Source organism: Mobula birostris, chromosome 22 (assembly GCF_030028105.1).
Source record: "Mobula birostris isolate sMobBir1 chromosome 22, sMobBir1.hap1, whole genome shotgun sequence".
Classification (NCBI taxonomy): Eukaryota; Metazoa; Chordata; class Chondrichthyes; order Myliobatiformes; family Myliobatidae; genus Mobula; species Mobula birostris.
Window position 1 is genome coordinate 8,295,489 of NC_092391.1, and position 27,198 is coordinate 8,322,686.

Consider the following 27,198-nt stretch of genomic DNA (forward strand, 5'->3'; position numbering starts at 1 on the left):
ATGACGGGAAACCTGTGCAGGAAAGTCTTTAATGTGGAAAAGCCGTCGCACTGGGCTGTTCCGCTCTCTGCACCTCAGAAGTCCGAGTCCAGCGGTATGAACAAGCATCACAAACTGGAGTCTTCCTCGGTCACAGTGGATGACCGTGACTTTCTGTCCTGCGTCATGCCTTTCACTCTCCACGGAGCGTTGCAGAACCATCTTCCTAGCCCGTTGGATCCAACTGTAGATCTCATCCGCCCAGTCTGCAAGAGCTGACTTCACATGCTGGGACAGCCATGTCCCTGTCTCTCTGGGGAATGAGGCCATGAGCTACCCTTGCCTGGTTTAGCCCACCTGTCAAAGTGGAGTTCCAGGGTTTGGCTGCTGTCATATGCAAACAGCTACAGGTGAGAGCTGAATGTCTGTTCAGGAGGACCAAAGGTGAGTGAGTTGCCCTGGAACGGAGGTGCCCCCCTCCCTGGACACCCCTAACATATAGTGAACAAATAAGATCTATAAACTAGAACAAAAATGTTGGCAAGTTGTGCTAATAAATCAGTTGAAATCAGAAATAACCCACAGTCTGTCTTGTCCCTGGGACAAAATGCAATACAATAACTAATGCTTGGCAATTACAATGATGAATGTAGACCTTGGTTAACTGATTGGAAAGTTTGTGATAACTTGTTTTTTTTTGTACAGGTGAATCACTGCGCCTTCTCTTGTGATGGTCACCTGCTTATCACAGGCTCCAATGACTGTAAAATCTGCGTCTGGGATACTAGAAGTGAAAATTGTCTAGTTAAAGCAAAAGGACATGAAGGTACAGTGACACCCTTCACCTGCTTGTTGATATTCCTGGCTTCATTACCACTTGACCGTAGAGTTGGTTGCATTACTTTTGACAAGTCGTTTAGTGGATATATTTTGTGCATTATTTTTGTGGGTGGCAGTGTGTAGATATGCCTCTACCAAAGGAGGTGTGAGGCACTCCTTCCCTCCGCTAGCCTGCAGGTCACTCTTGGGCACCTGCTTAGCTCCCCCCTCCCCCCCAACTGGGGTCACGTGAAGCCATGGGAGCAGGTGGTGGGTGGACATATGAGCAGTTGGTACATATCACAAGTCCTGGTTACGTGACCAGTGACACCAGGCAGACAATCTCTGAAGAGTATTGATGGTTGGGATCACCCATCTGGTGAAGACACTGCCCAGAAAGTGGCAATGGCAAACCACTTGTCAAGACAATCATGGTCATGGAGACCATGATCACTCACGACATACAACATGGCACATAATGACGGTGATGATATTATGCATTGGGATTATTTTCTGTCTGCGTGTACTTGTCTTGTTTGTTCAATGGTTTAATACTCAGTTATAATTTCAATTCTAAAAGCCAATTTGCCGTCAGCGTTGTGCTGGCCTGTTTCCAGTGTCGTTGGTTCACCTGGTTTTGCTGCCTCTCGTTCAGTCGTACCATTCTGTGGGCTTCCAATCCTGCTAAAGCAGAAACCAGTTGAGAATGCTAGTGAGCTTGGTGATGTGTTGTCATGACAACTTTCCCCTCTACGTCAGCAAGACAAAAGATCTGACCTTTGACAGGCCTGGGGGGGGTGTTGGTGGGGTTCATTGAGGGGGTAGTTCCTATGTGCGGGCATCACCAGAGCCAGTCCTGATCCAAGAAAGGTCACCAACAGTAAGGGTTGATGGGGATGTGCCAAATCTCTTCAACCTCCTGAAGACATCTGGAATGTCCCTGTCGATCCTTACCAATTTTTATCGAAGCACCATAGAAAGGATTCTATCTGGATGCATAACTGCTTGGAATGGCAACCACTCTACCCATGACTGCAAGAAACTGCAGAGTTGTGGACACAGCTCAGCACATCACAGAAACCAGCCTCCCCTCCGTAGTCTCTGTCTAAACTCCTCACTGCCTCAGTAAAACAGCCAGTATAATCAATGATCCCATCCCACCCCCCCGGACATTCCCTCTTCTCCCCTCTGCCATGGGGTAGAAGATACAAAAGCCTGAAAACAGCTCCCACCGGTCTCAGGGCAGCTTCTGTCCCATTGTTATCAGACTCTTGAATTGACCTTTTGGACAATAAGATGGACTGTGACGTCACAGTCTTCCTTGTTATGATCTTGCACCTTATTCCTGATCTGCGTTGCACATCCTCTGTAGCTATTAAATCACTACAGGCCTTAAGACCACAAGACACAAGAGGAAAATTATGCCAATTGACCCACTGAGTCTGCTTTGCCATTCAATCATGGCTAATTTATGTTCCCTCTCATCCCAATCCTCCTGCCTTCTCCCAGTAACCTTTAATGCTCTTAATACTCCACCTCAGCCTGGGCTGTGCTGGCTCTGGACTGTGCTATGTCATTGGGGCCGGTCAGACCCTGTCACAGGTTTCCCAGGACAGTAGGCCGACATTGCACAGCACACCTCAATCCCCAGAGACTGTCAGGAAGGAAAGCTCGTAGAGAGGAGCAGGATGGCTGGTGGGCTAATACTGTGAATTATTTCAGATGCTTGGAGTTCAAAGTTCAAGGTAAATTTTATTATCAAAGTACATATATAACCCTGAGATTCATCTCCCTGTGGGCATACTCAGCAAATCTATAAAATAGTAAATATAACAGAATCAGTGAAAGATCAACCAGAGTGTGGAAGACAACAAACTGTGCAAATGGAAATATAAATAAATAGTAATAAATAATGAGAACATGAGATAACATGTTCCATTGGATGGAGAAGGAGAAGATGGTGTTGCGACGCAGCGCGTGCGGCTGTTCCGAATGAATATCGATTATGTGTAACTAGGGGGGCCGTGCACAATCCTGATTTGATGGAGACGGACGTGAGAAGCACAGAGGAACATCTGGAGTAACTTCTGAAATGCCTGCTTCGCTGCCACTGCTGCTGTGCGATCGAGAATCTCCGGAGGGGAAGGCCCCAAATCCTCGGCTTTGCCTATTGCCGGGGCTGGGGTCGAAGCGCTCGGCAGAGATGGTGCTCGGTGCTCAGTATCGAAGAGGTGGCCGGAGGCTCAGAGTTTTCGGACCGACTCGGAGTCGGACTGTGGTCGGATACTTCCAGAATGCTGCATCGGCAAGTTGGCGGCGCTGGAGGTTTACCGTCTGCGTGAGATGATGGGACTTTCGAGAGACTTTGAGACTTTTACCGTGCCCATGGTCTGTTCTTATCAAATTACGGTATTGCTTTGCACTGTTGTAACTATATGTTATAATTAGGTGGTTTTTGTTGGTTTTTAAGTTGGTTTGTCGTGTGTTTTCCGTGATATCATTCTGGAAAAACATTTTATCATTTCTTAATGCATACATTACTAAATGACAATAAAAGGGGACTGCGTGTCCTCATAATCATAGTGACAAAAAAATCCTTAAAGTGAGATCGATGGTTGTAGGAACGTTTCAATGTGTGTAGTTTTGTCCACGAGCCTGATGGCTGAGGGGTAGTAACTGTTCCTGAACGTGGTGGCGTGAATCCTGAGACACCTGCACCTTCTGCCTGATGGCAGCAGTGAGGAAAGAGCAGGAACTCTGATGATGGACGCTGCTTTCCTACAACAATGCTTCATGTCCATGCGCTCAATCATTGGGAGGGCTTTACCCGTGATATACTGGGCCAAATCCACTACATTTTGTAGGATTTTCTGTTCAAAGGCATTGGTGTTTCCATACCAGGCTGTGATGCAGCCAGTCAATATACTCTCCACCACACATCTATAGAAGTTTGTCATAGTTTTAGATGTCATGCTAAATCTCCGCGAACTCTAAAGGAAGTAGAGACACTACCCTGCTTTCTTCACAATTGTACTTGCATGCTGGGGCAGGACTGTTCCTCTGAAATGGTAACACTCAGGAATTTAAAGTTGCTGACTATCTCCACTTCTGACCCTCCAGTGAGCACTGGCTCACGGACCACTGTGCAGTTTTCAGATGTTAAGAAGAGAGCAAATTGTTTTAAAGACACGTTATAAATATTATGCTGTCTAAAACAGCTCACTGTATCTGGCTGGTGGGAGCCATCAGCAGCAAATTGAAGCCCCCGGGATTGGGAAGAGCTGATTATTTGATTTGCCAGTGGTTGTGTTGCTGTGGGTCTGGGGTCCTGATTCTGTCACTGTGGTTGTTTAAACCCCTGCCATTGGTTGGCAGCACGCAGTTTCAGAGAACAAGACTGCGGAAGACAAGGCCTGAGTCTGTGAGTCTGCTGGGGAAGTCAAAGGCCCAGTGTTTGTGAATGTATGAATCCGCTGGAAGCTGAAGACAGCCTCTTCTGGGGTTAGAGGACTGTGTGTGTATAGGGAGGACTGTGTGTGCGTAGTGAGGTCTGTGTGTGCGTAGGGAGGACTGTGTGTGCGTAGGGAGGACTGTGTGCATAGGGAGGTCTGTGTGCGTAGGGAGGTCTGTGCGTGCGTAGGGAGGACTGCATGTGTGCGTAGGGAGGACTGTGTGTGTAGAGAGGACCGTGTGTGTGTAGGGAGGTCTGCATGTGCGTAGGGAGGTACGCGTGTGCGTAGGGAGGACTGTGTGTGCATAGGGAGGTCTGTGTGCGCGTAGGGAGGTCTGTGTGCGCGTAGGGAGGACTGTGTGCGCGTAGGGAGGACTGTGTGTGTGTGTGTGTGTGTAGGGAGGACTGTGCGTGTGTGTAGGGAGGACTGCGTGTGCGTAGGGAGGTCCGCATGCGCGTAGGGAGGACTGTGTGTGCGTAGGGAGGTCTGTGTGCGTGTAGGGAGGACTGTGTGCGCGTAGAGAGGACTGTGTGTGTGTGTGTATAGGGAGGACTGTATGTGTGTAGGGAGGACTGTGTGTGTGTAGGGAGGACTGTGTGTGCGTAGGGAGGTCCGTGTGTGCATAGGGAGGACTGTGTGTGCGTAGGGAGGTCTGTGTGCGCGTAGGGAGGTCTGTGTGTGCGTAGGGAGGACTGTGTGCGCGTAGGGAGGTCTGCGTGTGTGTAGGGAGGACTGCGTGCGTGTCGGGCTGCATGCACGTAGGGAGGACTGTGTGTGTGTAGGGAGGTCTGCATGTGCATAGGGAGGACAGTGTGTGTGTAGGGAGCACTGAGTGTGTGTAGGGAGGTCCGTGTGTGCGTAGGGAGGACTGTGTGTGTGTAGGGAGGTCTGTGTGCACGTAGGGAGGACTGTGTGCGCGTAGGGAGGTCTGCGTGTGTGTAGGGAGGTCTGCGTGTGTGTAGGGAGGACTGCGTGCATGTAGGGAGGACTGCGTGCACGTACGGAGGACTGTGTGCACGTAGGGAGGACTGTGTGTGCGTAGGGAGGTCTGCGTGTGCATAGGGAGGGCTGTGTGTGCGTAGGGAGGTCTGTGTGTGCGTAGGGAGGTCTGTGTGTGCATATCGAGGTCAGTGTGTGCGTAGGGAGGTCTGTGTGCGCGTAGGGAGGTCTGTGTGTGCGTAGGGAGGACTGTGTGCCTGTAGGGAGGATTGTGTGTGTGTAGAGAGGACTCTGTGTGTGTAGGGAGGTCTGTGTGCGCGTAGGGAGGACTGTGTGTGTGTAGGGAGGTCTGTGTGCACGTAGGGAGGTCTGTGTGCGCGTAGGGAGGTCTGTGTGTGCGTCGGGAGGTCTGTGTGTGCGTATCGAGGTCAGTGTGTGCGTAGGGAGGACTGTGCGTGCGTAGGGAGGTCTGTGTGTGTGTATCGAGGTCAGTGTGTGTGTAGGGAGGACTGTGTGCACGTAGGGAGGACTGCGTGTGTGTAGGGAGGTCCGCGTGTGAATAGGGAGGACTGTGTGCCTGTAGGGAGGACTGTGTGTGTGTAGAGAGGACTCTGTGTGTGTAGGGCGGTCTGTGTGCGCGTAGGGAGGACTGTGTGTGTGTAGGGAGGTCTGTGTGCACGTAGGGAGGTCTGTGTGCACGTAGGGAGGTCTGTGTGTGCGTCGGGAGGTCTGTGTGTGCGTATCGAGGTCAGTGTGTGCGTAGGGAGGACTGTGTGCGCGTAGGGAGGACTGCGTGTGCGTCGGGAGGTCTGTGTGTGCGTATCGAGGTCAGTGTGTGCGTAGGGAGGACTGTGTGCGCGTAGGGAGGACTGCGTGCACGTAGGGAGGACTGCGTGCACGTAGGGAGGACTGTGTGCGCGTAGGGAGGACTGTGTGTGCGTAGGGAGGTCTGCGTGTGCATAGTGAGGGCTGTGTGTGCGTAGGGAGGTCTGTGTGTGCATATCGAGGTCAGTGTGTGCGTAGGGAGGTCCGCGTGTGAATAGGGAGGACTGTGTGCCTGTAGGGAGGACTGTGTGTGTGTAGAGAGGACTCTGTGTGTGTAGGGAGGTCTGTGTGCGCGTAGGGAGGACTGTGTGTGTGTAGGGAGGTCTGTGTGCACAGTCTGTGTGCGCGTACGGAGGTCTGTGTGTGTGTATCGAGGTCAGTGTGTGTGTAGGGAGGACTGTGTGCGCGTAGGGAGGACTGCGTGTGTGTAGGGAGGTCCGCGTGTGAATAGGGAGGACTGTGTGCCTGTAGGGAGGACTGTGTGTGTGTAGAGAGGACTCTGTGTGTGTAGGGAGGTCTGTGTGCGCGTAGGGAGGACTGTGTGTGTGTAGGGAGGTCTGTGTGCACGTAGGGAGGTCTGTGTGCGCGTAGGGAGGACTGTGCACGTAGGGAGGTCTGTGCACGTAGGGAGGTCTGCGTGTGAATAGGGAGGTCTGTGTGCCTGTAGGGAGGACTGTGTGCGCGTAGGGAGGACTGTGTGTGCGTAGGGAGGTCTGCGTGTGCATAGTGAGGGCTGTGTGTGCGTAGGGAGGTCTGTGTGTGCATATCGAGGTCAGTGTGTGCGTAGGGAGGTCCGCGTGTGAATAGGGAGGACTGTGTGCCTGTAGGGAGGACTGTGTGTGTGTAGAGAGGACTCTGTGTGTGTAGGGCGGTCTGTGTGCGCGTAGGGAGGACTGTGTGTGTGTAGGGAGGTCTGTGTGCACGTAGGGAGGTCTGTGTGCACGTAGGGAGGTCTGTGTGTGCGTCGGGAGGTCTGTGTGTGCGTATCGAGGTCAGTGTGTGCGTAGGGAGGACTGTGTGCGCGTAGGGAGGACTGCGGGTGCGTCGGGAGGTCTGTGTGTGCGTATCGAGGTCAGTGTGTGCGTAGGGAGGACTGTGTGCGCGTAGGGAGGACTGCGTGCACGTAGGGAGGACTGTGTGCGCGTAGGGAGGACTGTGTGTGCGTAGGGAGGTCTGCGTGTGCATAGTGAGGGCTGTGTGTGCGTAGGGAGGTCTGTGTGTGCATATCGAGGTCAGTGTGTGTGTAGGGAGGTCCGCGTGTGAATAGGGAGGACTGTGTGCCTGTAGGGAGGACTGTGTGTGTGTAGAGAGGACTCTGTGTGTGTAGGGAGGTCTGTGTGCGCGTAGGGAGGACTGTGTGTGTGTAGGGAGGTCTGTGTGCACAGTCTGTGTGCGCGTACGGAGGTCTGTGTGTGTGTATCGAGGTCAGTGTGTGTGTAGGGAGGACTGTGTGCGCGTAGGGAGGACGGCGTGTGTGTAGGGAGGTCCGCGTGTGAATAGGGAGGACTGTGTGCCTGTAGGGAGGACTGTGTGCGTGTAGTGAGGACTCTGTGTGTGTAGGGAGGTCTGTGTGCGCGTAGGGAGGACTGTGTGTGTGTAGGGAGGTCTGTGTGCACGTAGGGAGGTCTGTGTGCGCGTAGGGAGGACTGTGCACATAGGGAGGTCTGTGCACGTAGGGAGGTCTGCGTGTGAATAGGGAGGTCTGTGTGCCTGTAGGGAGGACTGTGTGCGCGTAGGGAGGACTGTGTGTGCGTAGGGAGGTCTGCGTGTGCATAGTGAGGGCTGTGTGTGCGTAGGGAGGTCTGTGTGTGCATATCGAGGTCAGTGTGTGCGTAGGGAGGTCCGCGTGTGAATAGGGAGGACTGTGTGCCTGTAGGGAGGACTGTGTGTGTGTAGAGAGGACTTTGTGTGTGTAGGGAGGTCTGTGTGCGCGTAGGGAGGACTGTGTGTGTGTAGGGAGGTCTGTGTGCACGTAGGGAGGTCTGTGTGCGCGTAGGGAGGTCTGTGTGTGCGTAGGGAGGTCTGTGTGTGTGTATCGAGGTCAGTGTGTGTGTAGGGAGGACTGTGTGCGCGTAGGGAGGACTGCGTGTGTGTAGGGAGGTCCGCGTGTGAATAGGGAGGACTGTGTGCCTGTAGGGAGGACTGTGTGTGTGTAGAGAGGACTCTGTGTGTGTAGGGAGGTCTGTGTGCGCGTAGGGAGGACTGTGTGCACGTAGGGAGGTCTGTGTGCACGTAGGGAGGACTGCGTGCATGTAGGGAGGTTTGTGTGTGCGTAGGGAGGACTGTGTGCACGTAGGGAGGTCTGCGTGTGCGTAGGGAGGACTGCGTGCATGTAGGGAGGTCTGTGTGCGTAGGGAGGTTTGTGTGTGCGTAGGGAGGACTGTGTGCACGTAGGGAGGTCTGTGTGCGTAGGGAGGTCTGCGTGTGAATAGGGAGGACTGTGTGCCTGTAGGGAGGACTGTGTGCGCGTAGGGAGGACTGTGAGTGTGTAGAGAGGACTCTGTGTGTGTAGGGAGGTCTGTGTGCACGTAGGGAGGTCTGTGTGCACGTAGGGAGGTCTGTGTGCGAATAGGGAGGACTGTGTGTGTGTAGGGAGGACTGTGTGTGTGTAGGGAGGACTGTGTGCGCGTAGGGAGGTCTGTGTGCGCGTAGGGAGGACTGTGTGTGTGTAGGGAGGACTGTGTGTGTGTAGGGAGGTCTGTGTGCGCGTAGGGAGGTCTGTGTGCGCGTAGGGAGGACTGTGTGTGTGTAGGGAGGACTGTGTGTGTGTAGGGAGGAATAGGGTTTGTTTTGCTGCTGTTACTTTGTGGCTTGTTGTGTTCTGTGTTGTTCTGCTCTCAGCGTTGTGGACATGCTATGCTGCCGGTGGGGATGTGCGGCAACACTTGCAGGCTGCCCCAGCACAACCTGAGGTGTGTTGGTTGTTAACGTAAATCACGCATGTCACTGTGTGTTTCAATGTGCAGGTGATAAGTAAATCTGAATCTGACACTCTGAGTATTGTTTCTGCTCCAACAGGCCCAGTGAGAGCTTGTGCCTTCTCTGCTGACTCCATTCTCTTCGCCAGTGGGTCCGCTGATTGTATGGTCAGGGTGTGGGACACGGCAAGAGGCAACTGTCTGCACATTCTCAAAGGTAGGCGAGCACGACAAACCTCATCCTCTCCCACGGTGAACCTATCAGCGCTCACTTTCAGTCAGGACAGGGATTCTTGAGGGAGAGGGTATGGGATACAAAGGGCTGGGCGTGGGGATTGGATTTTGCTGCATTACCAATGGTACAATTACAGTACCTCCAGGCCGCGGACCGATAACGGGTCGTGAAGCACACAGGGTTGCGGTGGTAGCCGGAACACACCCAGCACATCTTCAAGAAAAAAGCCAAAATAAACCAGCCAGTTAATTAGGTGCCGCCCGGCACGTAAGCCGACATTTATGCGGATATGCTTGCCAAGGTGGAGGCAGATATGTCAGGGACATTTAAGAGATTCTTGGATGGGCACATGGAGGGTAGATACATGGAGGGCTATGTGGGAGGGAAGGGGTAAATTGATTTTAGAGTAGATTAAAGGCCGGCACAACATTGTGGGCTGAAGGGCCTGTACTGTGCTTTAGTGTTCTATGTTCTATGTACTGCGATCTCTTGTACAGGGTGAGGTCACTTATTCGAACCTGTCTGCTTTCAGACACGTTACACGTGGAACATAAAAGTGTTGTTCTGATGCGAACTCATACCCTGGATGTAGACACTGGGTGGCTCCAGGAACATTTGACATGAATATGTGCGGCAATTTCAAAACGCCAAAACGAAGAACAGGAAACACTACAGCACAGTACAAGCCCACAATGTTGTGTCAAACTTATTTCCATAGGACGGAACAATACACCAGAGTACAGGCCCTTCGGCCCACAATATTGTGCTGACCCTTTAACCCACTCTCAAACCAAACTAAACCTTCCCTCCCGCATAGCCCTCCATTTTTCTATCATCCATGCGCCTCACTAAGAGTCTCTTAAGTGCCCCAAATGTTCCACTCACCCACCTCTCTCTGTGTATAAAAACCTACCTCTGACATCCCCTATACTTTCTTCCAATAACCTTAAAATTATGCCCCTCATGTTATCCATCGTGGCCCTGGGAAAAAGTCTCCGGCTGTCCACCCTATCTATGCCTCTTATCCTGTACACCTTAATCAAGCCACCTCTCATTCTCTTCCACTCCAAAGAGACAAGCTCAACCTACCCTCACAAGACATGTCCCCTAATCCAGGCAGCATCCTATTAAATCTCCTCTGCACCCTTTCTAAAGCTTCCGCATCCTTCCGAAATGAAGCGAGCCCAGCGGGACACGATGTTCCGAGCGAGGGCTAACCAGGGTTTTATAGATCTGCAATATTGCCTGTGGTTCTTGAACTCAAGTCCCTGACCAACGAGCATATGCCTTCTGAACAACCCTATCAATGTCTGCAGCGACTTTGAGGGATCTTTTGATGGGAAACCCAAGATCCACCTTATAACCTTCTCTAAGATCGATCTAGCCCTTCCCTCTCTCATACTGTAGTTCTCCAGTTCTCTATCATCCCTGCGCCACTGATCAAAGAAAATTACAGGTAACAGAGAATAAGCTTAAATCTGACAGATGAAACTCTGTTGTTGTATGTAAAACACAGTCTCAATAAAAATACTGTTTGATTCTTCAATAAGTGATGTTGTTCTGAATCTCAGGGCACAGCAAGAGTGTGGAGACTGTGGCCTTTAGCAACGACTCACAGGTGCTTGCGTCTGCAGGCTGGGACTACACGGTCATCCTGTGGGAGCCGAAGGTTAGTGGGGCCTCCCATCATTCTGTACCCAATCTCGCAAGTTCAAGTTTACTGTCATCTGACCGTACGTATACACAACGTACATCACAATTGGGTTTCTGAATGTCAGCCAATCAGCTGATTGATAAGCATATACAGGCCAAGCATTCGGAGGACACAGCACGACCAGCAGCGCACTGATGATGTCTCCTCATCGGGTGACAGAACATTTGCAAGTAAATTACCAAGACTGGGGAATAACTCAACTCAACCATATATATATATATAGCCAAACAAAACAGTGTCCCTCTAAACCACAGTGCAGCCATAATACATATATCACATAACACATATATCAAACACAACACATAAAACAAAATATCACCACAAATAAGTTAATAAAATGTAATTCAAAATGCATGCAGTGTGCAGCACAGATAGACAGTAAACAGCTCACCGTCCTAGTGATGAGACCTCGGTGGTGACAGGGTACTCGTTAGTCTCACAGCCTGAGGGAAGAAGTTGTTACCCAGTCTGGCAGACCTAGTCCTGATGCTCCTGTACCTCCTTCTTGAGGGTAGTGGGTCAGAGAGATTGGGGATGGGTGGTAGGGATCCTCAACATTGCTACGGGCCCTTCATCTGCAACATTCCTGGTAAATGCCATTGCTACTGTGTGGAAACCGGAATCTCCGGAGCTGAAGGCCCCAAAATCCTCGGCTTTGCATGTTTCAGCGGCCGGGGAGAGGTCGAAGGCGCTCGGCAGAGGATGGCACTCGGGAGGCTGTATCGGAGAGGCTGGTCGGAAGCTCAAAGTTTTCGGACGGACGGACTCAGTGTCGGCTGCTTCCAAGGTATCGGCAAGTTGACGGTGCCTGGAGGTTTATAGCAGGGAGTTTCTCCCTTTTTGCCGCCTGCTATCGGGGACTCGGGAGTCGATCGACTCGGGGACTTTTGAGACTTTATTTACCGTGCCCATGGTTTGTTCTTCATCAAATTATGGTATTGCTTTGCACTGCTGTAACTAGATGTTATAATGATGTGGTTTTGTCAGTGTTAGTCTTTGGTTTGTCCCGTTTTCTGTGATATCACTCCAGAGAAACATTGTATCATTTCTTAATGCATGTATGCATTTCTAAATGACAATAAAAGAGGACTGAGTGTTCTCATAATCTAAAAAAAAAGCCACAAACAGGGAGGAAGGGAGACCCTGGAGATCCCCTCAGCAGCTTTTACTATCATCTGTAGAGTCTTGCAGTGTGATACCCCCATACCACATCTATAAATTGCCCCTTATCCCACCCTGTCGTTTTATCACTGATTTGGGCAGCTGGAAGGGATGCTTCAGGCCCTTTGTTTACAACACTTCCGGTAAATGTGAAGGCCAAGTCACTGGGCATGTTTCCAGTGAAAGGTGATAGTTTCTTAATTAGTAAGGATGTGTCAGGTTACGAAGAGAAGGCAGAAGAATGGGGTTGAAAGAGAAAATAAATCAGCCATGATCAAATGGCAGAGCAGGCTTGATGGGCTGAATGGCTTCATTCTGCTCCTGTGTTGAATGGTCTAAAAAGGGAATGAGGGGCAACGCCTTCACAGAGAGGGTGGCCTCTGTTTGGAATGTGTTGCCAGAAGTGGTTGAGTTAGCATGGAGCAGTTGGACCGAAGGGTCTGTTTTCTGTGCTGTAATTGAGCATTGTTAATGCAGTAAAGTCTAATCCCCACATCTATAAATCTGCCCCACCCCACCCCGTCGCTTTATCACTCAGTGGATGTTTATAGTCTGTACTCTTCAACTGTTACACCCAGCAGCTTCCAAAGGGAATGAAGGAGTAATAATCTCCTTGGACCTTCTGAGCTGCAGGCAGAACCAGAATCAGGCTAACTATCACTGACGTGACATGAAGTGTGTTGTTTCGCAGTGGCAGTACAGTGCAAAGACATAAAATTGTTCTAAGTTACAGAAATAAATACATAGTGTCGAGGTAGTGTTCACAGATTCATGGACCGTCCAGAGATTCAATGGTGGAAATCTGATGGGAAGAAGCAGATCCACACATTGAGTGTGGGTCTTCAGGCTCCTGTACCTCCTCCTTGATGGTAGTAATGAAAAAAGAGTATGTCCGGGATTCTCACTGTCCTTAATGTTGAATGCCATCTTCTTGAGGCATCGCCTGTTGAAGATGTCCTTGATGATGGAGAGGTCTGTGCCCGTGATGAAGCTGGCCTAGTCTACAAACCGTCTGCAGTCTCTTGTGATCCTGTGCACTGGAGCCTCCTTACCAGAAAGTGATGCATCTCTATTGTACACCTATTGAAAGTCATAAATACTCTCTAATGACATACCAAACCTCCTCATGAAACGCAAAACCTGTTGCGCCTTCTTCCTGATTGTATCAATGTGTTGGGCCCAGGATAGATCTCCTGAGATGTGGACACCCAGGAACTTGAAGCTGTTCACCCTTTCCATGGCTGACCTCTCAACGAGGACAGTTCTCATGACTTTCCCTTCCTGAAGTCCCCAGTCAATTCGTTGGTCTTGCTGACATTGGGGGCAAGGTTGTTACAACACCACTCAACCAATCTGCTTACCTTGCTCCTGTATGATCAACCTACCTTGCTCCTGTATGATCAACCTAACTTGCTCCTGTATGATCAACCTACCTTGATGTATGATCAACCTACCTTGCTCCTGTATGATCAACCTACTTTGATGTATGATCAACCTACCTTGCTCCTGTATGATCAACCTACTTTGATGTATGATCAACCTACCTTGCTCCTGTATGATCAACCTACCTTGATGTATGATCAACCTACCTTGCTCCTGTACACCTTCTCATTGATATGTGAGATTTCACCGATGTCACTGATAAATTTATAGATGCCTTTTGAGATGTGCCTAGCCAAACAGTCACGAGTGTGGAAGGAGTAGAGCAGTGGGCTAAGCACACATCCTTGAGGTGCGCCAGTGTTGATAATCAGGGACAATGTTCCCTCCACACTTTTTAACAGCTGCAAGGTCCAACCATTCCACTGAGTAGGAAATTTTTACATGGCCTGAAAACTGTGCAGCACTTTAAATGTTTTTTTTAATATAGTAGGCCAACAATGAATATCTAGAATGAGAATTGAAAAGTCACATACATTTAATTTTATTAATTGAAGGGTAAAATGAAATACAGTACAACAAAGGAAATCTTTCACATTTTGTAAACTTTTCTCGCCTATCCAATTACAGCTGTGCAGCAACAAAGGCTATGTACGCGGGCGCAATTACTGTGCGGCCACGCAGCTTCGAGGGAACAGTGATCGGGGGTGGAGGAGATGTTTGTTACTCCTCTGCACTGACTGTGGTCTCCCATACACCGGACAGAGTGCTCACTGTTTCCTGCAGGATTACTCCACTCGAAGATCCCGCCACTCCATAAAAGCTTTTCCAGAGGGAGGTGATGGGGTTTGAATTCGATCAAGTACTCCACAATGAAAGACAATAGTTGATCAGCGACCGTGTGGACACTTTACTTACAGTTGTCGTTGGTTTACAAAACATCCCTAGCTTTTGACAGGGTTCAATTCTAGCATGCCGATACAACGGCAGTGACTGGGTTCAGTCCCACTGCTGTCTCTAAGGGGTTTCTACATTCTCCCCGTGACCGGGTGGGTTTGCTCCAGGGGCTCTGGTTTCCTCCCACATTCTAAAGACACGCAGGTTAGTAGGTTAATTGGTCACATGGGTATAATTAGGCAGTGCGGAAACATTTTCCTAGAAGGGCTTGTTACTTTAAATACTAAATAATGCATGAAGTCAGAAATGAACAGCAGTGTGTAGGAAGGGGTTATGTTTTGTAACTTTAAGGCATTAAACTAATTGTAAGGAAGGCACAGCAGGCCATAAAGTCTAACTTTGCTTGAAGCGAGGCGTGTATGTTTCACGTGGTAACATCATGGTACATGCAATTCACATATTTATACATATAACCCATAATAAATTATTTAAACAAACAAGAATGCTTGATCAACCAATATATTACTCAAATATTACTGAAATATTAAATCACAGCTGAAAGGGACACAGAAATGGTGGTGATGGGGGAGTGTGCTGGCGCCCGGGACAAATTTCCTCAGTAATCCCAGCCAGTGTTCTCTTGAATTTGTAATGACTGGTGTGCACAGTGTTATGCTGTACAATTGTTTCGCCCAGTGGCAACAACATGTGCGCACTGAATAATTTCTTCAAAACTATATAAATAAGCCAATTCTAAAATCTGCAGACAAATCATCACAAGCTCCACGTTGTCAACACTGTCTGCATCGGAAATCGGAAAAAGAAATGTGATTGTGTCCGATCGTGAAATATACTTAACATGCCAACGGGGTGGAGGGTGACAAGCTTTTGTGCGCGGTTTAAATTCCTTTGTACGCTAGTATCAAAGGATGTGTGCATACACACATGCGGACACCTCAGAGAGAGCATTCGTCCCAGCTGACTGTTTTGGCTCAGGTAGGATGGGAGGGAGAGGGCACTCGGAAATGCCAGGGAAAGATGCCCGCAGCCCCAGAGCAACAGGGGTAGGTGCCATCCCCATCCACCACCCCCCCCAAAAAAAAGTTCGTATTTACAAAGTGTCCATAAGTTGGTTGTTTGTAACCCAGGGACGACTGGTTTTTATTTAGTCTCACATTGTGACTATGGGCGGCACGGTAGTGTAGTGGTTGGCGCAACACTATTACAGAGCCCTCTGCCTGTTTCACACTCTCCCTGTGACCGTGTCGGTTGTCTCTGGGTGCTCCAGTTCCCTCCCACAGTCACAGTGACAGTGACGCTGTGACGGTGACACTGTGACAGAGCCACTCTGCCTGTTTCACACTCTCCCTGTGACCGTGTCGGTTGTCTCCAGGTGCTCCAGTTCCCTCCCACAGTCAGAGTGACAGTGACGCTGTGACGGTGACACTGTGACAGAGCCACTCTGCCTGTTTCACACTCTCCCTGTGACCGTGTCGGTTGTCTCCAGGTGCTCCAGTTCCCTCCCACAGTCCGAAGTTGGAACTGGGCGGCGCGGGCTGGCTGGGCTGGAAGGGCTTGTTGCCGTGCTGCCTCTCAAAATAATAAAAGCAGCACAAATTCCTTCAACACCTTTACAGAGACCAATTCGGAGAATATTTTATTTGCATTACATGGGACCTTGGGATCTTTCCCTGGGACATTTTGGAATCTGAATTAAGCAATTTGGTTTTCATTCTAAACCCAGGAGGGTACGATTTCGCATGTTGTATCAACTCAGGCAGCACAGTGATGTTAAAGCAATAGATACTATGAATTGGCTCTCCTGATAAAGGAACGAGATTGTGTAATAAACAGCAATGAGGTTAATGCTTTACTGACTCTGCCCCAGTCAAAGTTCAAAGCAAATTTTATTCTCAAAGTACATATATGTCACCATATACAACACCGAGGTTCATTGCATAACTCTAAAGTAATTAAAGTTTTCTCGTCAAGCAGCTAGGTCAACCCTTGAAGAAACTCTTGGGGCATCACAACGTCATCAAAACCTGTGCGTTTTCATACCATGGAGAATACTTGGTAAGCTGACTTCCTCCAGCCCATTTCCCATTATACCCACTGCACTAGGCTTAGATCTACAGCATCTTTTAACCAAGTGAAAGCTGGAAGGCTTTAAGTATTGGTGAACGTGTGCAAAGGTTGAAGTTGTAACAATATAAAATTTTTTTAAAGGAAAATGGGTAACAAAAAATCGCTAATGCACGGTGACACAGTAGTTAGCGCAATCGCCACACATCGTCAGGAACCCCCAACCAGGGTTGGGTTCACACCACCGTCTGTAGGGAGCTTGTACATTCTGCCCGTGGCTACACGAATTTCCTCTGGGTGTCGATTTCCTCTCACCTTCTAAAGATATACAGGTTAGGAGTAGATTTGATGCAAATGACGCATTGCACTGTGTGTTTCGGTGTATACAGGACAAGCAAAGCTAATCTTACTTATACAGGATCGGGGTAGGGAGTGGGATGGATTAAAAAATTGGGAATTAAAACACAGCTGGAATAAGGGGTGCAGTTCTGTCCACAAATCGGGGTCCAAGTCCACGTGTACACTGCAGTTCTGTCCAGCAATCCAGGGGCTGAGTCCACATGTATACAGCAATTCTGTCCACCAGTCCAAGGGCCAATCACTCATGAAGAGCCTGCCCACACCTCAGAAACAACACCCACGGCCCAGAATTAATCAGGACAAAAAAATACATGAAAAACTAAAAACCCCGCAATTAAAATGCCCTATGCACATCTGAAAGACTAAGCCACATCTCCATAAGACCATAAGATATAGGAACAGCATTAGGCCATTTGGCCAATTGAGTCTGCTCTGCCATTTCATCACGGCTCAATCTCCTGCCTTCTCTCCAAATCCCTTCATGCTCTGACCAATCAACCTCTGCCTTAAGAATTTACCCAATGACTTGGCCACCACAGCCACCTGAGGAGGTTCACCACTCTCTGACTCAAGAAATCCTTCCTCATTTCGGTTCTGAACGATGTCCTTCTATTCTAAGGCTGTGTCCTCTGGTCTTAGACTCCCTCACCATAGGAAACATCTTCTCCACATCCACTCGACTGAGGCCTTTCATCATTTGATAGGTTTCAATGAGTTCACCCCTCGTCCAGTGAGTAGTGGCCCAGAGCCGTCAAATGCTTCTCATATGACAAGCCTTTCAATCCCAGAATCATTTTTGTGAACCTCCTTTGAACCCTCTCCAATGTCAGCACATCTTTTCTTAGATAAAGGGCCCTAAACTGCTCACAATACTCCAAGTGAGGCCTCACCAGTGCTTCATAAAGTCTCAGCATTCCATCCTTGCTTTTATATTCCAATCCTCTTGAAATGAATGCCAACATTGCATTTGCCTTCCTCACCACAGACTCAACCTGCAAATTACCCTTTAGTGAGTCCTGCACAAGGACTCCCAAAACCTTTAAAACCTCAGGTTTTTGAATTTTCTCTCCATTTAGAAAATAATCCAATGAAATTGTTCAATGTTTGCTAGTAAATGTTTTCACCAGCAACTTCTCACTCAGAGGAAGGTGCGAGTGTGAGATAAGCTGCCAGCAGAAGGGGTCGATGCGGGTTCAGTTGAGAATCAGGGTCAGAGTTGGGTTTAATGTCACTGGCATATGTCATGAAATATGCTATTTTACGGCAGCAGTACACTGCAATACATAATAAAAAATAAATTACAATAAAAATATGCATATAAAAATTAAATTAATTAAATAGTGCAAAAAAAAAGAGGAGATAGTGAGGTAGAGTACATGGTTCATTGTCTGTTCAGAAATCTAATAGCGACGGGGAACATGCTGCTCTTAAAACGTTGGGTGTGTGTCTTCAGGCTCCTGTACCTCCCCCTTGATGAGAAAAGGGCATTTCTGGGTGATAGGAGTCCTTAATGATAGATGCTGCATTTTTGAGGCATCGCCTTTTGAAGATTGCAACATTTACAACACCTTTTTACAATACTGAAATTCTTACTTGCCAGGTAGCCATGAAACCAAGAAAGAAAAGAATGGCAGCACGATTGTCAACCCCCAAATCCCTCCTCCCCGCACAAAAAAAAACAAAAAATGGAACAGGCACATCGACCCCCAAATCCCCCCCTCCTGACCGGAAGATTTGTGACCTCTTCCGGTCAAGATGGCGCCTGTGAACAAAGCTCGTTCAGTCGACATCTTCTAAATCAATGATTCCCGACAGCGGTGGTATCACCCCCCCCCCCCCAGGGTGCGGTTATGTGTCCAAAGGGGGCGTTAGGGGAAATAGAAGTTTCGGGGGGAGGCATTAAGGATTCTTGGGGGGGGGGGGTGATGACAAGCAGCACACTAACTTGAAGCACGAGACCTGAATGACTGTGTCAACTCGCTGCTGACGTCAACATCCGATAGGCATTCCCTGTTAGTGTTAATTTTTTTATTTTAATTTAGCCCCATAAATAATGGATAAATATGTACGGCGTGATTTCTATGAGTCTGAGGGTGGTGACGCCTTGAACTCTAATCTGGCTAAGAAACAAAAACCACAGAAAGTGTGTCAGTACAATATTGGATACCTAGAGTATGATTTTATTCTACTCCCATCAGATCAGCAACACCCCATGTGTCTTATTTGTAATACTGTACTGTCTAATGAAGCCATGAAACCAGCAAGATTGCAGGGACACTTCCATAAAAGACACCCTGAAAGGTTACTAATGGTATTACTCAGTTCTAGAGGATGGAAGAATTATTCGAAAAGCATTGCACACTCAAATCATTTGCCAAGAAAGCTAAAAGTGACCTCGATAGTGGTCTCATTGCTTCTTAGGACATTTCTAAAATGATAGAAAAGTGTGGAGAATCTCATATAATTGGTGAAAGATTAAAATTACCTGTTGTATCAGATGTATTCACCACTGTTCTCAAAATGGATACCAGTATTTTAAAGTCAATTCCTCTGAGTAATAACTCGGTAGCTTGTCATATTGATGAAATGAGTGAAGACATTGAGCATCAACTATGCACAGAGCTACAAAAAACAGAATTTGGGATACAACTGGATGAGTCATCTGTGCGAGGCATATGTACGGTTTATCAAAAATGGAAAAATTTATGAAGAGATTCTCTTTTGTAAAAAGTTAAAAACAAATATCAACAGAGAACCAATCTACGACAAGCTCAAAATGTATATTGAGGATAAAAGTGGAACATGATTTCTTGCGCCACAGATGGACCACCATATAATGACAATATATAAATATATAAACCACCAGCCATGCTGGTTTAGTGGCATTTATGAAAAAAGAAATTCCAAGTGTTTGCAATCCATTGTGTAATTCATTGTCAACATCTCACAGCTAAAAACGGCAGCCAACGACTTCTATCAAACATGACTTGTAATACCTGCTATCAACAAAATTAAAGCAAATCCATTAACTAGCAGAATATTTCACCAGTTTTGCCAAGATAACAATGAATTTTGAATGCTTGCTTTTTCACACTGCCATGTGTTGGCTGTCAAAAGGCTGCAGCTTAAAACGTTTCTTTGATCTTTTTGACACTGTCGTTGAATTTTTGCTCAAATTCAACAAGAGCTTGGGAAACAACATTGAACTTCTATGTGGAGATGTGGCATACCTTAGCGAATCTGTATGACAAAATGAACATTCTAAATATGAAACTGCAGGGTGAGAATCTCAATTTAATCCGGGGGAAAGTGCAGTGTCCACTTTTATCAGAAAATTGGAAAGAAATAAGCAAAACATTGGGAGAGGAATGTTCTCACAATATCCCAGCATGGAAACTATGGCACTCTCTTTCACAGACAGTGATTTGCAAGAGTGCTGCTTACACCTGGAGTCACAGAAGAGGGATTTTCAAAATCGATTCAAGGATTTGAACAATCTAGAAATTCTGGACTGAGTAATTAACCCATTTCTTCACAAAGGTGGTGGAAGACAGGAAGAGAGCTTGCAAGAAGAAATTATCAAAATTCAGAATGATGAAGAAGCAAAAATGCTTTTGTGGTATGTGGGTACACTGTCATATGAAGTTTCCTGGTCTTTGGAGAAGAGCCAACTGCTCTTCATTGCATTTTACATTCTCCTACCTTGTTGAAAGAGGCTGTGAACCACATACTCACAAAAAACAAAAAAAACGATTGGACATTGCTACACGTGGAGACTTAACACTTTTGCTGCCACAACCTGAACCAGATAGTTCAACTCTTGCTAAAATCCATCAAGCTCAAGGATCACATTGATATTGAAGCTGCTGTACAGCACACAGGCACTGTGTAAGCGAGGTTTAAAGACAAATAAACATTTTAAGCAGAATTATTTTTCTCATGTTATCATATGGTAGACATGTTTTTACACTATGAAAGTATATTGTGCCTGAGAGGGGCATTGGCAAGTACGAAGGTGCTGGGCTAAAAAAAGTTGGAAAAACACTGTTCTAGATAGATCATGAAACCATATCCAGGAGGCAGAGGCAGTGTGCGAGAACCTTGCGGCGAGAAGGCTACAAGCTGATGTTTGACTCCATTTTGCCAAATAAGGAGATGAGGGAGATTGAAACACCGGCTGCCTGCCTTCTTATTGCTGGGGAACCACTCTGCTGCTGGAAAGGGGAGACTACATCTTTATTACTGGTGAGATCACTCTGCTAAGGAGAGGGAGATTCCCTTTTTTATTACTGGTAAGATCACTCTGCTATGGAGAGGGGAGACTGTCTTTTTATCGCTGGTGAGATTGCTCTGCTACAGACCGGGAGAATGTGAGAATGTTGCCCAGGTTTTCTGCATTTTGGATGTGGGTTTTTTTTGTATTCTGTGTTTTTCGCCCTATCTTTCTCTTTTATTTTTGTTTGCGGGCGAAGGGGGATTTGGGGGTCGATGTGCCTGTTCAGTTTTTGTTCATTTTTGTTGTTTGGGGGGAGGGATTTGGGGGTTGATGATTGTGCTGCCATTCCTTTCTTTCTTGGTTTCGTGGCTATCTGGAGAAGAAGAGTTTCAGAGTTGTATACTTTTATAATAAATGAACCTTTGATTTAAGAGAAGTTTGGGTAAGTATATGGTTGGGAGGGGTATGGAGGGTTATGGTTCAAGTGTGGGGTCAATGAGATTATTCAGAATAACAGCTCAGTACAGACTAGTTCAAAGTACATATATGTCACCGTATACAGCCCTGAGATTCATTTTCCTGTGGGCATACTCAGCAAGTCTATAGAATAGTAACTATAACAGGATCAATGAAAGAAGACAACACTGTTCAAATGCAAATATAAATAAATAGTAATAAATAACAAGAACATGAGATTTTGAGATAAAAAGTCCTTGAAAGTGAGATCACTGGTTGTGTGAACATGGATGGGCAAGTGAGTGTAGTTATCACCTTTTGGTTGTGGGGTAGTAACTGTTCTTGAACTTGGTGTTGCGAGTCCTGAGGCTTTTGTACCTTCCATCTGATGGCAGCAGTGAGGAAAGAGCACGGCCTGGGTGGTGAGGATCTCAGATGAGGGAGAATTGGGAAGTAGGGCCTGTTTCTGTGCTGTAGTTCTCTGTGACTCAGTTTTCCGGGCCAGAGAGTGTGTTTGAGTAAACAATTGTTCTACTTGTACAGGCCACTGGATCCTGGGATTTTAAAGTGATCCTCTGGAGTTTACAAAGCACGTGTCAAGTGATTCTGCACGGTCACACGGGCAACATCAGTTGCGTTGCCTTCTCTAACATTGGGATGCTGGTAAGATGAACTGTACAATTCAGTAGAAACAACAGGTATTAGGGCAAGCAGACACACTCTCACCTGCACAACGGCCGTGGGCCCAATACAAGCCAGGCTGCTTGAGACTAGGTTATGCAGGGAAAAGTTGTCTAGCAACATCCCTCCTCCATCACTCCACTGAAACAAGCTGCTTTCACTCGGTATAAGAACAAGGATCTTAGCCAGAAACGTGGACTGTTTAGTCTTTTCCGTGGGTGCTGAATAGGCCTGCTGAGTTCCTCCAGCATTTTGTGTGTACTACTAAGAACAAGGACTGTCAGGCTGGGTAACAGCTTCTTTCCCCAGGCTGTGAGACTTCTGAACACCCTGCTACCACCCAGTCCACACCAGTAGTGTTTTATTATTTATTTATTTAGAGATACAATGCGGAGCGGGCCCTTCAGGACCGACAAGCCACGCCGTCCAGCAACCCAGCAGGTTAACCCTAACCACAGGACAATTTGCAATGACCAGTTATACCAACCAGTACAACACTGGACTGTCAGAGGAAACCAGAGCACCTGGAGGAAACCCACACAATCACCAGGGGAACATACAAACTCCTCACAGACTGCACTGGAATTGAGCTCCTACCCCTGAAGCCTCAAGCTGTAACAGCGTTGCACTACTGTTGTAAATTTAACTGTGTCATAAATGTACATCTACTGATTTTTTAAAAAATTATCTGTTAATATTATTTTATGTGCTGTATGTGATATATGTACTGTGTTTTGCAGCTTGGTGCCTGAGGAACATTGTTTCATTTAGCCGTATACAAGTGTACAGCTAATAAACTTAAAGTTGAACTTTTAATATGATCAAGAAGGCAAATTAGGAAAAAATATACGTGATAGTTTAAAAGAACTGCATCAAAACTGTATTCCATCTGATGTATCCTTTCATAGGCTTCAGGTTCCTGGGATAAGACTGTGCGTGTATGGGATCCAAGGAATGGGATCCTGATCTTTCTCCTGGAAAACCATAGCCACCATCTTCTGGCCCTCTCCTTCTCTCTGGATGCAATTCTCCTGATGACAGCAGCAGAAGATGGAACGGTACGGTTGAAATGAAACTGAAATTCTTGTGGTGTGTAATCATCCAGGCTGACTAATTGTGACCTATTCAACCAGGTTCGTGTGTGGGATTGTGAAGATGGAAAATGTAAGCGGGTCTTAGAGGTAATGCATTCTTGCCTCTGTTTTGGCTGGATTACAAACAGGAATAACACTGGATGTCTAGAGTATTGTACACAGTACTTTGCAATGTTGTGCACATTTGTGGTCACCCTGTTAAAGGTAAGATATCTTCAGTCAGGAGAGGGCACAGAAGAGGTTTATGAGGGTGCTGATGAAGGGTCTCAGCCTGGAATACAACTGTTTAATCCTCTCCAGAAAGGTTGCCTGACCCACTGAGTTCGACAGCAGTAAGTGTGTGAACACTGGACTTCCAGCACCTGCAGAATCTCTTGTGTTTAGGAGGATGATATCTGGACTAGAGGCCCTGAGTGAGAGGGAGAGGTTGCCTCACTAGTTCTTTATTCCCTGCAGTACAGAAGAATGAAGGGTGACCTCGTACAATCATAGGGGCTGTGGGTAAGGTGGATGGTCAGTACCTTCTCCTCAAAGAGGCTGCAGGTACGAGAGGGAAGAGATTTAAAAGAAACCTGAGCGGTTTCGTTACACAGAGACTATTGAGTACAAAAGGAACAGCCTGCCAGAGGAAGTGGGTAAGAGGGTACAACTGTAACATTTAAGAGACATCTGGATAAGTACATAGAGCGGAAGGGTTTGGAGCTTTATAAGCTGAACATGGGCAACTGGGACCAGCAGGGAGGATGCTGTGGTCTGCATGGACCATTTAGGACAAAAGGTCTGTTTTGTGCCAAATAATGCAAGTTGAGGCTGGTTTAATGGGACAACATAGCCATTGGCTGCTCGCCTGGAACAGATCTTCACTCATCTTTCACGATGAGAGTCAGCGAATTAAGTTAAGATTGGGGAAGGCAAATGTTTTGATTTACTGAGATCTGTCCAAGGAGAACATTTGCCATCTTCAACATTTGCCTGTATGCATGTACGCACAATGGTCAGCTCTAAACTGCCCTGGGAAATGGCAAGTAGGCCACTCAGCTGCAGTGGTTCTGGATGGAAGATCAATACGGTGGTCAGTCACATTGTTAAGGGGACCACGTCGGCCACACCCAAATTCCAGAAATCTATCTCCAGTACCCTGACTGATGAAGGCCAGCATGTCAAACCCTGCCTTCACCACTCTTTCAGAATCAGGTTTAATATCACTAGTGTATCTCACAGGAGATACATTTCTAAACATATTTATTTATTGATTGAGATACAGCAAGGAATAGGCCTTTCCAGCACTTTGAGACACACCACCCTGCAATCCCCCAATTTAATCACAGAACAATTTATAATGATCAGTTAATCTACCAACCAGTACATCTTTGGACTGTGGGAGGAAACCCACGTGATCACAGGGAGAGCGTACAAACTCCTTAAAGGCAGCGGCAGCTGCCAGTGATATTTCAGTGAGAAAACAAATCTCACAAAATATAGAAAATGAATGCTTCTTACATTAACTTTTTAAATGAAAACTGATTATAAGTTGCAATGTATCACTGATACTTGATAATTCTGGCATTCCTCACTGGCAGTGTGTTTTGAATACAGAGATACATTTTTAATGATTACTTTTCTTTCTCTAGGTGAGACGGTACAATATCTCCAGTTGTCAATTTTCCTCTGTGGAGGCTATTCTGATTGCTGGAACCTATGAAGAACCATAGCAAAGACAACAAATCTATCAAGAGTATCTATTACCAAGATTTTAAAGTCAAAGCCTAAATAGTATTTTAAGATTTACCCAAGCCACACCACTTTAACATTGGACTAAGTTAGCATCAAGAATTAATAAAGTATATAATGACTCAGTTTTAAATTGAGCCAAGAATTAATGGCTGAGGTAAAACCCTACTATTTCTGGGAGGCAGTGTTTCCAATTGGGGATTTGGAATTTTATCAGCACTGCTATGAAACAGCACAAATGAAACCCAGAAAGATTCCCATGACATATTCCCTATAGACTAACTTTTGCTCATTGTTTCATCCCCTCTTATGAAATGCCTTTTTGTTTTGCCATGACAAGTACATGCTCTGAGCTTGAGATTCTGCAGATGCTGAAAATCTTGAGCGTCACACACGCAAAAGGCTGGAGGAACTCCACAGGTCAGGCAGCATCTATGGAGGGGAATAAACAGCCAACTTTTCGGGCCAAGACCCTTCATCTGGACTGAAAAGGTTCTAAGCTGACGTCTCAGTGTAGGACTGAGGTCCCATTACACTCATGATTGGCAGTGTTTTTCAGAGTGATGTTAAAGCATGGGGCGTCAGGGAGGGGTAGCACCTCTGGTGGGGGAACATTTCGCGTCGTTTTCAAGGCGGTTAGTCCACCTTTGGTCCCCACCTGGCACTCAGCTCTCACCTCTGTCTCCCCATAGCTGTTTGCATGCGACAGCGGCCACACCCCGGGCAACAGCTTCGACAAGCCGGCTAAACCAGGTGAGGGTAGCCGACGGGTCTCAAACCCTCGGTGAGATAGGGAGTTGTCTATCCCAGCCTGCGAAGACAGACTCCGGCGGATTAAGCGGACGAGACCAATGGAAGGTCCAACGGTCAAGGCGGTCTCTGCAAGCGTCGTGGAACGTGTAGAGCAGGACAAGACACAGAAGACGTCCTGGTCATCCACTGCGCCTAGTCTCATCTCCAGCCGTCTAGACTCTGTCTTGCCACTGGATCCAGATGGGAATTGGGACGAGAGAGTGAGGCTGACGCTCCGCAACTCTCCCCCACTTAAATCCAAATCACCCGCGAGTCTCGACACCATCACAATGGTGTCGAGGTCCTCATCGACGTCGACGATGGACGAACAACATAAAGCAACTCACCACTAGGCTAAATGAGCTTAAAGAAATTAACATTGGAATATAAACTAGTAGGGAATTTAAAGCGCCTGAAAAATAATAAACTACCAGAACTGAGCTGCAGGTGGAAATCGTATTCGTGTGTTCAATTATAACACCTGAGATGTTTGGATAGGTACATGGATGAGAGGGATTTGGAGGGCTCTGGTCTGGGTGACAGAATGGTGTTGTCATAATAACCTGGACTTGAACATCACAAAAACCAAGGAGCTGATAGTAAACTTCAGGAAATCAAAGCGCGTCGAGCACTCCGCTCTGCACATATACGGGAAAGAGGTGGAGAGAGTAGAGAGTTTCAAGTTCCTCGGCGTCCACATCTCGGCTGATCTCACCTGGACTGCCCATATCTCTTATCAGGTGGGGAAGGCCCAACCGAGGCTCTACTTCCTAAGGAAGCTAAAGCACGCTCTCCTCCCTCATCACCTGCTGATCAACTTCTATCGGACAACTATAGAGAGCCTCCAGACGTATTGCTGTGCAGTGTGGTTTGCCAGCTGCACAGAACAGAACAGGAAGGACTTGCAGCGGGTGGTGAGGGTAGCAGAGCGGGTTATTGGCACATTACCCTCCCTCAGAGACATTTATACTGGCAGACTTCAAAAGAAGGCTACTTGTCTTTCAAAGGATCCTACTCATCCTGGACATCACCTGTTTTCCCCTCTACCTTCTGGGAAGAGATACAGAGCATTAAGGACGAAAACAAAGAGACTCCCTAACAGCTTCTACCCACAAGCAGTGGAATGTATAACACCCCCTTCCCTTCTCCTGCCCCCCTCCTAAGACGGCGGCAGCTAAATGCATCACACTTCCAGGAATGGCAGGTGTGCAATAGTCCTACCCCCCCCCCATCCATATATTATTAATTTTGGACTGCACTCCTGAGGTTTTAGAGTTTATTTTATGTGCATATTCTTTGTCATGCTGCAAAACGTTGAGCTGCTAAACTGTGTTTCATTGCTCCACAACAATGACAATAAAGATATTCTATTCTATTCTAGATGGAACTAGGCAGAAAATCAGACCAAACAACAGGAATACTGCAGATGCTGGAAATTCAAGCAACACACATCAAAGTTGCTGG

The 27,198-nt window shown here is 47.3% G+C and overlaps 1 protein-coding gene across 1 annotated transcript in view; it reads left to right on the plus strand.

The window, feature by feature from the left end:
• LOC140186410 (uncharacterized) overlaps positions 1-27,198 on the plus strand; it is a 29,528-nt gene continuing 2,330 nt past the window's right edge. The window contains exons 1-9 of the mRNA XM_072240667.1: positions 1-225; positions 685-805; positions 9,033-9,149; positions 10,739-10,836; positions 16,315-16,370; positions 20,987-21,056; positions 21,980-22,099; positions 23,026-23,175; positions 23,251-23,415. Coding sequence (XP_072096768.1) covers positions 1-225; positions 685-805; positions 9,033-9,149; positions 10,739-10,836; positions 16,315-16,370; positions 20,987-21,056; positions 21,980-22,099; positions 23,026-23,175; positions 23,251-23,415 — 1,122 coding nt within the window. The remainder of the gene's footprint in view (positions 226-684; positions 806-9,032; positions 9,150-10,738; positions 10,837-16,314; positions 16,371-20,986; positions 21,057-21,979; positions 22,100-23,025; positions 23,176-23,250; positions 23,416-27,198) is intronic.